The sequence below is a fragment of the Schistocerca nitens genome, chromosome 12, assembly GCF_023898315.1.
Source record: "Schistocerca nitens isolate TAMUIC-IGC-003100 chromosome 12, iqSchNite1.1, whole genome shotgun sequence".
In the NCBI taxonomy this organism is placed as follows: domain Eukaryota; kingdom Metazoa; phylum Arthropoda; class Insecta; order Orthoptera; family Acrididae; genus Schistocerca; species Schistocerca nitens.
This window is the reverse complement of record NC_064625.1, coordinates 44,565,424-44,578,657: the sequence shown is the minus strand read 5'-3', so window position 1 is coordinate 44,578,657 and position 13,234 is coordinate 44,565,424. Positions and strand designations below refer to the sequence as shown.

General features: G+C 39.6%; 1 protein-coding gene across 1 annotated transcript in view; it reads right to left on the bottom strand.

Annotated features, from left to right (window-relative positions):
* The window catches only part of LOC126214898 (uncharacterized), a 32,785-nt gene extending 20,370 nt beyond the window's left edge, over positions 1 to 12,415 (bottom strand). Inside the window, exon 1 of the mRNA XM_049941541.1 lies at positions 12,182 to 12,415. Coding sequence (XP_049797498.1) covers positions 12,182 to 12,415 — 234 coding nt within the window. The remainder of the gene's footprint in view (positions 1 to 12,181) is intronic.
* Between the last annotated feature and the right edge of the window lie 819 nt (positions 12,416 to 13,234).

The window sequence follows — 13,234 nt, the reverse complement described above, 5'->3', positions numbered from 1 at the left end:
CCCTCGTTTTCACATTATTTCTTTTTTTTTTTTTTTTTCAGTTACTACTTCATACCTAAAAATTCATCTATGGAGTAGAAGGAGTTGTCATTCAGAAATTCTTTTGTTGGTAGGCTATTTATCAGATTTTTAATGGTATTAAGCAAATGACTAAACACTTTTATGCAGCATAGTTCATCCCTTTCTATGCCAAAAAACATATTTAAGCCAGAATAGTGAATAGCATCCTTTCTTCTAGTGTTGTAGTTATGCACTTTGCTATTATTTTTGAGTTGGGATGGATTATTAATAACGAATTTAATAACTGAATATATGAATTGTTAAGGTACTGTGAATGCAGTTATTTAAATAAATGTCTGCAAGGTGATCTTGGTTGGGTTCCATCTATTTTCTGATTACAAGTTTTTATGAAATGAATACTTTTTCTCTTAATGATGAATTACCCCAAAATATGATACCATATGAAAGCAGTGAATGAGAACAAGCACAGTAGGCTAATTTACTGATATGCATATTTGCAGTAACCCTAATAGCGTAAGTAGCTGAACTCAAACATTTCAGCAAATCACCAATATATTTCTTCCAATGCAATCATGCATCAATGCACACACCCAAAAACTAGGAATATTCTGCCTTAGCAACAGACATCTATCTGTTCATAGTCTATTTACCAATGGCATTAAGCCATTTATTGTACATAACTGTATATACTGTATATCTACGTGTATATCTACGTGGAATGTTTCCCTCTATTATAACTGTATATACTGTGTTTTCTCAAAATTTAGTCATAGTCCACTTGCAGAAGCTACTTAATAATTTCCTGAAATATATTGTTTACAGTTTCCTCAGCTAATTCCTGTTTTTTGGGTCTGATTACTATACTTGGATCATCAGAAAAATGAACTGGTGTTGCATCCTCATCATTATTAAGTGGCAAGTAATAAATATATATTAAGATCAACAAGGGACCCCAAGACTGAACCCTGTGGGACACCATCATTCACCCCTGTCATCTATGGCCCGTGGTGCACCACAGCTGCCTCGGCAACCTTATTATATGGTTGTGGTTTGTATTCTGCTAGTAGGTGAATAGCAGCCAGTGCTGAGAGCTGGGGCAGTTGGATAAAAACACACACCAAAACCAGTGACCCTGAGGGAGGGGTTCGAGGGTGGCCACCCCAATCAAGCCTTCTGAGGGTTCGGGGACTCGAATCAACCCTACAGAAAACAGAAAACCGTGTTACCACACAAGTAGTTTATTTGCCAGCAATGTCCATGTCTAGCCATATTATTTGGTTAGCACCATTTTGCCATGCACAATACACTAACTAAAGCAGCAGCATGCAAACAGTTAATGAACTTACCCATTTTGGAAATTCTTCCATCCTTGACTGAAAAGCCAATGATCATGCTTTTTTTGGACATCATATAAATCACCCCTTTTCCACATTACGACAATGACTGCATTTTCTCACGAGTCCTCCCATCACGCTTTAAATACCTCCCAGTTCTGGTGCTGTCACCTGCCATCTGTGAGAGGTTATTGCTCGCTGATGTTGAACATAAGTAATGTTTACATTAATGTGACTGGATCGTGTATATTCACTACCTCTTATGCCTTTCATCTTGTTGTGGATCCACTGAGTCATCTGTCAATATATCTGCCCCACACTATCCTGCTATCTCCTTCTCGCCTCATGCATTCTCCCATGTCATCTCCCCACCTCCATCTGCCCAGGCAACTGCTTTCAAAAACTGATAATCAAAAATCAATCTCAGTGTAGCCACACGAGTGTGGGTTTGGATGTCTCTGTGTGGGAATGTGAGTCTTTTTCTAGAAAAAGACCAAGAGCTCAGAAGTTAGTGTGAGTACTGTTTTCTGTGTCATTTGACCATTTTATTGTTTATTTAAGTACAACCCAGATTTTGGCCTTTTATGCTGTTTTCAAGTACTTGATTTTATGTCTTTATCATATATTGCAGGACATGTTGAATGTCCTGCAATATGTGTTAAAGACATGAAATCAAATACTTGAAAATGCACAAACATTAAAACTGTCAAATGGTGGTGTGTTCCTTTAAAAAACACAAGGCATATATAACAGTAAATACAGTAGGTTTTCAGATCTGTATGTGGTTTTCAAGTGGAGAACATACCTACTTAGTGCCTCAAACATGTCTTATTTTGCACCTACAAAACAGCATTTGAGAGAAGTTTTACTCTTCTGCTCTCAGCTTGAGATTTCTGCTGCAGACAGTCATTATTTGCCAGTGTGAGTGCAAAGAGAACATGCAAAGAGAACATGTTCTTCCAGAATAAATGCACAGATATTGCTTTCGATGATTCAAAAACAACAATTTTAAGTTGAGTGAAAAAAAAAGTGTCATGCTCAGTGTGGTGTACCATGAGCTGCTGCAACCAGGACAAATGGTGAATCCTGACATTACAAAGTGCAATTACTCAATCTGAACCATGTACCTGCAGATAAATGCCAGCAGTATGCTCTGACACATGACAAAATCATTCTTCAATATTTTAAACATAGCTGCACTCAGTCGGTTGTGAGCTCTGCAAGATCCATGAGCTATTTTGTATTAACATGACAAACCCTAATTCTAGGGCTATATTTTATTTTTGACACATGGATCTATGCCGACAATTGTATAAACGGCGACGGTGCGTTAGTCCTTACTAATGTAAAATTGTTATCTTATTTATTTATTTAGCATCCAATAGATCACACATGTGATATAGGATTTGTCATTTGATTACACGTAACACATAACAACACATACACATAATAAATTGACAAACATATACAAACAGCAAACAAATTACATACACATAGTGCATAAGTAGTGTACATGAACATATTACCCAAAAACAGAAGTACGTGCTCATGATAAACAATTATAGATCATGAACTACGTCTTATACACAAAACGTATTACAGATATTTAACAGATTTTTCCTAAGCACCATAATTATGAAGTTGAAAACATAATTAAATTAGTTAGAATTTTTTTAAAAAGTAAGTACAGGTTTCAATCCACACTCTGAGACAGGTATTCATTTACACTGTAGTAGCATTTTTCCATCAAGTAATTTTTTACTTCACGCTTGAAATTATTTTTGCCTTTCAATTCTTTAATTTGAGATGGAAGTGCATTTAAAAGCTTTATTCCTAAATGGCTAACATGTTTCTGACTTCTAGTTTTTGCTACATAGGGAATGTGGAAGTCTTTACAATGCCTGGTATTGTGATCATGGTAGCTTGAGTTGGTTTGGAGATCGCAGTTACTTTTACTGATCATTTCCAGGCATTTAAAAATATATATTGATGGTATTGTAAGTATCTTTAGTTGTTTGAATAAGGGTCTACAGTGAGTTTGTGGTGGGCTGTGTGTCATGATACGAATAGCTCTTTTTTGCATAATAAAAATGTCATTTAGTCTTGACCTGGTTTTTCCCCAAAAACTTATGCCATAGCTTACAACTGATTGGAAATAACTAAAGTACACCGCTCTAATACATTCTTTGCTACATACCGTAGATATTATTCTTAAGGCGAAACATGCTGAGCTAAGTTTCTGAGTAAGATATACACTGTGTTCATTCCAGTTTAAATTTTGGTCAATTCGCATTCCCAGAAACTTTGTGGTGCACACTTTTTCTATTTGTTTGCTATCCAGCATAAGGCACATATTTTCCCCTTGACACTTGTTTCCATACTGTATAAAGTTTGTTTCGTTTGTATTTAATGTCAGCTTATTTGAATAAAACCATGACTGTATGTATGAGAGCATTTTTTCTGCTGTAGTACACAATGATTCTTTTATATCACTAATTATGATACTCGTGTCATCTGCAAATAGTAGAATTTTGGCTGAGCTGTCTGGAGACTGTATATCATTAATATAAATTAGAAATGACAATGGGCCCAGAATGCTGCCCTGTGGAACACCTATCTCAATTTGTTTCGGTTCAGATATGAGTTTAAAGTTGTGAAGATTGTTGGATGACCTCAGCTCAACAACTTGTGACCTGTTTTGCAGATAAGATTCAAACCATTTTTTAACAGTGCCCCTGATGCCTATTGCTTCAAGTTTCTCTAGTAATATTACATGGTTCACAGTGTCGAAGGATTTGGATAAATCTAGATTAATTCCAACAACCTGTTTATTTGACTCCAAATTTCTTACTATTTCTGTTGTGTAGTCCAATATGGCTGTTTCTGTACTGTGCCCTGCTCGAAAGCCATGTTGACTGTTACAATTTTGCTTATGAGGATAATCGTCTATACAGGCTGTTTGCTTTAACTTGGGGTACCTAAATATCTCTAAACCAACAAAGCATACAAAAATAATATTCTAGGTGAAAAGTTAACATCAGTAAAGGGGACATCCATCTGTGCTACAACAGACCACCTCCTAATCACTCTGACATGGACAGAGTCAACTTTGTATTTTCAAATACAGAACCCCTATTTTTTATTGCATATTTGGATTCCACATCAAAATATGTATGGTTTACTCAAACAATTGTTTCCCATTTGAGGTACATAGCACTGTAATTAACAGTTATCATGTATGAATATTTCTGCAGTTAAGACATTTCATTTATGATGTAAAAGTATAGCTTTGTGTTGTGACAGTTGATATTGATATCCAAACGTTACTTTAATGTTGCAAATGTGACTGTATGGCACAAAAAATATGGATAGACATCTACCTTTCTGGCAGATAAGCTACTTGTGTGGTAACATAGTTTTCTGTTCCTTATGGGGTTGACTGTGGTGAGTCCCCAAACCCTCAGAAAGTTTGATTTGAATGGCCACCCTCGAACCCCTCCATCAGGGTCACTGATTTTGATACGTGTTTTTATCCAACTGCCACAACTCTCTCACTGGCTGCTATGCACATACCAGCAGAATACAAACCACAACCAATTTAACAAGGTAAAATACCCATGAAGTGACAGTGACACTGTCATGGACACTCATCAAAATTAAGCATCCCAATGGTTTGAGGCAACCAGGCTCACTGAAATCAAGTGCCTCAATGGTTAGAGGCAAGGGGACTCACCAAAATCAAGCATCCTATGGTGGAAGACAAGGGGAGCCACCAAACTCAAGAACCCCATGGTGAATGGAAGGTGACTCATAGAAATAAAGCCCTTCAATTGTGAGAGAGAAGGGGACTCACTGAACTCAAGTGCCCCAATGGTGGGAGGCCATGGGACTCACAGAAATCAAGCTTGTTTATGGGGACAGAAAACTGTTACACACACACATTGTTGTTCCTGGATCACACTAAGGATATTTTCTAACCAGATACTGCGAAAGTTAACCATATTTTACTGTACAGTCAAATTTGCACCACTAAAGTAAATTTCAAACATAAATGTCAACCATTAGAACATTGTAAATAAAATGTAAAATCCAATGTGTCAGTTCTTAATTGCAAAAATAGGAGCACATGATATTTGTTAAGTAGCATGATCCATGACGAATGACAAAACAATGGTTTGAGTAAAGCATACACATTTTCTGGCATAGAATCCAAATATGCAATAAAACTAGGTGTCCCATTTGAAAATACAAAGCTGATCCTGCCAATGCAGGAGAGGTGGTCAGGAGCAGGCCATTTATAGCACCCTTTACTAATATTAATTCCTCACGTGGCACATTTCTTTCATATTCTGCATCATTTTCAGGATATTCAGTTGTCTCAAGTTAAAACAAACACCCTATACTCATCTCTTGTTATCCAAATGCTTTGAGGGGATTTCTAAGACATAATGGTATTTTGTTCTTTACACAGACTACAACATTCATTATACATATCATTATATTTCAAAACACTACTGCTTGGAAGGATAATCATCTATCATATTTACATATATTTTTTCCAAATGTTTTGAGGGGACTTAAGATGTACTGGAATAAAGCTATGCTGTGAGCCATGAATAAATTTAGCAAAAGAGTCAGATGAAAAAAGCAAGAATTGAAGCTAGATTTTAACATCTGTTGAAACAGAGCACTGTTATGGGAAAAACATTAGTGATGCTGAATGGTAATGGTATTTTTAAAGTTGCTATCAATCATGAGAAAATAATCCTAAACAGAATAATGCTTTTTGAAAAACTTACAGATATGTCAGATGTTGAGGAGGACATTATGCAGCACTACATAGATCTACACTGAATGTTGCCCAGCAACAGAAGTGACTGTTGTAGCCTGTTCTTTGTGAACTGGTCCTGGCACTTTATGTTATATACATGTAACTACACAAGCTCTTTAACTGTTCAACGGTGGTTGAGTGAGTCATAAGCAGTATTTAGAAGACCGGAGAAGAAGAAAGAGTTCTGAATCATTTGAAGTCTCACATGTTGCATGCAGTAATAGTGTCTTGTTAAAGGCAGCTTGAAGAGAGCTTATTGGAGATGAAGTCAGAAGCAGAACTGTTGTGGCATCCAAAAAAACCAAAGCTAGTAAGTATAAAGAGCTATTTAAAGAGTTAACATGATAAAGTCTTCACTTGTTCACAAGTAACTAAATTTAGTTTACACGTGTGATCCACTTTTTCTCCTCAAAGAGTTCTGACTACTTCCATATATGTAACAGTTATTTCAGGAGATGTAAGGTATCCAGCAATACTATAATATGAAAACAGTTATCAAGGAAAGAGAATTTTCATGGACCGGCTATTAAATAGATTAAAGTTATGGCAAAAGCCTGTATCTTTATTATGTCATTACTTAGTGATTTGGGAAATAGAGAGCTAGAGAATTTTGGTTACTTTCACTGCCTTTAATTAATTAATTCCTCATGTTCCACAGATCTCACCAAGAAGTAGGACCTTCAGGGTATGTGGAACTAATTGAGGGAAAGGTCAGTAGAAAGTAGTAATTCTGCTGGCTATGATCTTGTTTCTTCCAAAATGTTAAAATCTTGTACAGACTTTGTAGGACTACCAGTAAGATATCTTTGTAGCTAATCATATGACAGAAAGTCCAGGATGAAATAACAACAATAATGAAAGGACAGATTGCTACTCACCATATAGAGGAGGTGTTGAGTTGCAGACAGGCACTATGAGAAAGACTGATAAAACATTAAAGATTTTGGGAGGGGGCAGTGTTGGGGGGGAGGAGGGGGAGGGGGAGGAATGAAATGTGGGGGGATGGGGTGGGGGGCAGGGCAGAAGGCAAAGCAGGGAGGAAGGAGGAGAGATGGGAAAAGGGCTTGTAGGTGAAATGGCAGGGTAGGTGATGTGTGTAGTACTGGAGTGGAGCTAGGAAGGGGATAGATAGGTGGTAGGAAAGGACTAATGGAGGTTTAGGTCAGGGGGGTTCTGGGAATGAAGGCTACATTGTAAGGAGATTAATCAAGAATGTGGGGCTTATTCTTGACAGACTTAAAGTTACTGTACTAGTAATATCCATCATCAAAACTGGAGAGAAGCAGACCACCTGTAATTACAGACATGTACCACTTCATCCAGTCTTTTGAGAAGTGTTTAAGGAAGTAGCCTATGGCAGAATGCTTACTCATTTAACTGAACATAACTTGTTACCCTCCTCTCAGGAGGGCTTCTGTATTTTCCACAAAGAAAGTAATAACAGGTCTCACAAATGAAGTACTAGCAGAACTACACCAAAGATTGTATTGTTGGTATATTTTGTGATCTTGCCTGAGCCTTTTACTGTGTGGATCACAAATTCTATTCAGCAAACAAAAATTTTATGGCATGAATGGCCTTCCTCTTGCATGGATGGAATTGTACCTTCATAACAGAAAGCAGAGGGTTTGTATCTCATCCATGAAAATAACCTCAGAAATGGGGATACATATGAGGTGTGATAAAAAAATAATGGAATTTTATTTTTTAATTTCATGGGCTTTATACATCCAATTTTTAAGAAAAAATTTTATTTTGTTGTTACAGATGTTCCTGATGTATGTTTGCTCTTTCAGCTACATTCAAAATTAGTTTATTGTTGAAGGTTGAAATGGTTATATGTGTTTTGGGTTCGTCACAAATTTTTAGTATTAAAAAAGATGGATCAAAGAATTTGCATTATATTTTTCTGGAAAAATGGAATAAGGTGCAGCAATTCATTCAGATTGTTGAGTGAGGCTTTTAGCAAATCTACAAATAAACATTTCAGAGAGGTCTGAGAAGATGATGAAGACAACAACCACTCCTGATATGCTAACACATCAATAATGACAATGTGGAAGAAGTAGAGAAAATTATTCTGGAAAATCCTCGAATCAACAACAGATACCAATGTTGACATATCCTTTGGCTCATGCCAAGCATTTTTTTTTGGGATGTTTTGGGCAAAAGATGTGTAGCAGCAAAGTTTGTTCCAAAATCGTTGAATTTTGACAAAAATGATGTCATGTAGACATCATTCAGGAATTGCAGAATTAAATCGAAATGATGCAGAACTTCTAAAGAAGGGTATAACAGGCGATGAAAGATGGGTATCCCGGTAAACCAAGGCCCACTCATCCCAGTAGAAACTATCTGAAGAGCCATTGTCATTTTTGTCACAGGCCCATCTTTGTCTTATACTTGGTACATATTTATATCTATGACATATGTAACTTTGGTTTAGTGCTGAGGTCACGATAAGTGGGAAATCTGAGTTTCGGTTCCAATCTGGCACAAATTTTCATATGTCACTTTAGTAAGTACATCTTCATCTATTACAGTTAAGTCAAATTACAGAAATAAATTTCAGTATTTGAAACTGTAGTTTGTTATCAAATATAAATGTACATGAAGTGAAGAAGTGCCTGTGACCAAACATGGTCTATGGCTTCTTGTTCTCTTGATTCTAAAAAACCTGCATGGGAATCATGAGATATGTGAGTGTGAGTAAATGAATTAATAATCTGTGAGAAGAATTAGATAGGTGTTGACATATAGAAGTTTGGATTGTTCCTGAGAAGTATGCTCAGATGGCTGAAATGGTTAAGGCTGCCACTTGTGATAAGCTGGAAATCTGGTTTCGAGTCCCGAGCTGGCACAAATTTTCGTGTGTTACTTTTGGTAATACATCTACACTTATTACAATTAAGTTGAATTTCAGGAATAAATTTCAGTACATAGATTCCCAAAAATTTGGGTAAGATAAAAAAAATTAAAGAGATAAAATGAACAAGGAAAATACTAATTTACTTTCATTAGGTCAGTCATTTCAAAAAACAACATAATGTAAATGTTAATAAAGCTTATTACACAAAGTTGTTCACGTTAGGAACAGAAAATAGCAGTTTTTTTTTCCACAACACCCTCCCACTAACACCTCTTATTAGCATCATTTGAAGATGTTAAATAGTCATTTCTTTTTTTCTCTAGCTGTTATAAGTTTGTCTCTCCTACCACATCAAATTCAGTTGTATTCCTTGGCAAGTACTGAACCAGCTTTTGCCTGGTTAGTGAGACATTTCCACACTTTTCAAATCAGGAGATTTGGTCCCTTTTAGGCTCTTCAGAAGTTCATTTAGTATCAGAGGAAACACTTGTCAGACTGATGTGAGAGAATTCTGTTTAAGAGCGTAAGACATTTTGAAAATACACACTAATAGTTAGTGAAATAAACAAAAATTCAGTCTAAAATTGTCAGGCCAAGGTTTCCCCAAAACATTTCACACCAAAATGAAGAATTAGAAAATTCTTATTTTACACCTGAATCTACAAGAATGAAGCAATAACACAAATTGCTTACCAACATTAAAACAACTTCCATAACAGACAAACAAATGAAAGTTGAAACACCACTGTTGTGCCTCAACTAACAGACACTTCACATAAAAAATGCTTTTGCAGCAGCAGATTTGAGAACCTCAGAAACAGTGCACAAGCCATAGAACTATTTCTGCTGCTTATTGTTAAAACAAAGAACATGGATATTCACTGTCATATGAACCAAGGACCTTGCCATAGCTAGGGAGGCTTGCATGCCTCAACAATACAGACAGCCGTACCGTAGGTGCAACCACAACGGAGGGGTATCTGTTGAGAGGCCAGACAAACGCGTGGTTCCTGAAGAGGAACAGCAGCCTTTTCAGTAGTTTCAGGGGCAACAGTCTGGATGATTGACTGATCCGGCCTTGTAACACTAACCAAAACGGCCTTGCTGTTGTGGTACTGCGAACGGCTGAAAGCAAGGGGAAACTACAGCCGTAATTTTTCCCGAGGGCATGCAGCTTTACTGTATGGTTAAATGATGATGGCGTCCTCTTGGGTCAAATATTCCGGAGGTAAAATAATCCCCCATTCGGATCTCCGGGCGGGGACTACTCAAGAGGACATGATAGATAAACTCCAGTGGAAGACTTTGCAGGAGAGACGCTCAGTAGCTCGGTACGGGCTTTTGTTGAAGTTTCGAGAACATACCTTCACCGAGGAATCAAGCAGTATATTGCTCCCGCCAACGTATATTTCGCGAAGAGAGCATGAGGATAAAATCAGAGAGATTAGAGCCCACACACAGGCATACCGACAATCTTTCTTTCCACGAACAATACGAGACTGGAATAGGAGGGAGAACCGATAGAGGTACTCAAATGGTTCAAATGGCTCTGACAAGGCGACCTCCCCATCGCACCCCCCTCAGATTTAGTTATAAGTTGGCACAGTGGATAGACCTTGAAAAACTGAACACAGATCAATCGAGAAAACAGGAAGAAGTTGTGTGGAACTATGAAAAAAATAAGCATAATATACAAACTGAGTAGTCGATGTGGAAGATAGGCAACATAAAGGATAGTGTGAACTCGGGAACGCGTGGTCCCGTGGTTAGCGTGAGCAGCTGCGGAAGGAGAGGTCCTTGGTTCATGTCTTCCCTCGGGCGAAAAGTTTAATTTTTTATTTTCAGACAATTATCAAAGTTCAGGCACTCACACATAATCACCTTCGCTCTTCAAAATTCCAGGACATGTTCAGATTTGCTTGGACATATGCAGGATTTGACGGTCTACACAGGGAAAAATTTGAAAACGTTAAAAACATATGTTTTGACAGAGCACAGGGAAAACTGTGCGACTGTGAAACTGTTGCATTCATTTCTTGCAGTTTATGTGACAAACTCTTATGTTTTCATCACTTTTTTGGGAGTGATTATCACATCCACAAGAAAACGTAAATCGGGCAAGGTAGAAAAATCTTTTTACCCATTCGCCAAGTGTACAAGTTAGGTGGGTCGACAACATATACCTGTCATGTGACGCACATGCCGTCACCAGTGTCGTATAGAATATATCAGACGTGTTTTCCTGTGGAGGAATCGGTTGACCTATGACCTTGCGATCAGATTTTTCGGTTCCCATTGGAGAGGCACGTCCTTTCGTCTACTAATCGCACGGTTTTGCGGTGCGGTTGCAAAACACAGACACTAAACTTATTACAATGAACAGAGACGTCAACGAACGAACGGACACATCATAACTTTGCGAAAATAAAGACCGTAACCTTTTCACTTGAGGGAAGACTTGAACCAAGGACGTCTCGTTCCGCAGCTGCTCACGCAAACCAGGGGACCACGGCGCTCCTGAACTCATAGTATCCTTGATGTTGCCTATCTTTCACATCGACTTCTCAGTTTGTATATTTTGCTTATTTTTTTCATAGTCCCACACTACTTCTTCCTGTTTTCTCGATTGATCTGTGTTCAGTTTTTCAAGGCCTATCCACTGTGCCAACTTATAACTAAATCTGAGGGGGGTGCGATGGGGCGGTTCCCTTGTGAGCACTATGGGACTTAACTTCTGAGGTCATCAGTCGCCTAGAACTTAGAACTAATTAAACCTAACTAACTTAATGACATCACACTCATCCATGCCCGAGGCAGGATTCGAACCTGCGACCGTCGCGGTCACTCGGCTCCAGACTGTAGCGCCTAGAACCGCACGGCCACTCCGGCCGGCAGAGGTACTCAAAGTACCCTCCGCCACACACCGTCAGGTGGCTTGCGGAGTATGGATGTTGATGTAGGTGTAGATGTGTGACGGGCTTTGCGATGAGCAACGTGTTCCGGGTAAGGACGGTTTTAGGTCTCTTCGAGTCCCAGGCCGCCACACCGTTTCGACGTGTCGTTAGTTTGACCGTGTTGCGAGTCGCTGCACCGTCGGAGGCTACGCTAGGCCGCGCCGGGTGCTACCTGTGGAGGTCGGCCGCGTAGCATCCCGACGCCGGGCGTCCCGACGCCAGTGGACGCCGCGCCGGTCGATGTGGCGGCGTGGCACGCGCTCATCTGGCGGCGCCATTGTGCTCGCTGATTGTCGAGGCGCGCCCGATACGTCCCCGCGGGGAGCCGCGCCGACGAGGCAGCGGCGGCGGCCCTGCCCCACTCCGGGGCTGCCACTGCTTTGGCAAAAAAATAAAAATCGAGCATCACTCGGAAGATTTGTCCTTCCCCCACCAAGCGTCCTGCCTTCGCAGGTTCACTTCACGCGTGACGCTTGTAATGGAACAGAACGCTATTTATGAAACTTCCTGGCAGATTACAACTGTATGCCGGACCGAAACTCGAACTCGGGACCTTTGCCATTCGGGGCCAAGTGCTCTACCATCTGAGCTACCCGAGCACGACTCACGCTCCGTGCTCACAGCCTTACTTCCGCCAGTGCCTCGTCTCCTACTTTCCAAACTTCACAGAAGCTCTCCTGCGAACCTTGCAGAACTAGCACTCCTGGAAGGAAAGATATTGCGGAGACATGGCGTAGCCATAGCCTGGGGGATGTTTCCGGAATGAGATTTTCACTCTGCAGCGGAGTGTGCACTGATATCCCCCAGGCTGTGGCTAAACCGTGTCACTGCAGTATCCTTTCTTCCAGGAGTGTTAGTTCTGCAAGTTTCGCAGGAGAGCTTCTGTGAACTTTGGGAAGTAGGAGATGAGGTACTGGCGGAATTAAAGCTGTGAGGACGGAGCGTGAGTCGTGCTTGGGTATCTCAGATGGTAGAGCACTTGACAGTGAATGGCAAAGGTCCCGAGTTCGAGTCTCGATCCGGCACACAGTTTTAATCTGCCAGGAAGTTTCATATCAGCGCACACTCCGCTGCAGAGTGAAAATCTCATTCTGAAAACATCCCCCAGGCTGTGGCTAAGCCATGTCTCCGCAATATCCTTTCTTCCAGGAGTGCTAATTCTGCAAGATTCGCAGGAGAGCTTCTGTGAAGTTTGGAAAGTAGGAGACGAGGTACTGGCGGAAGT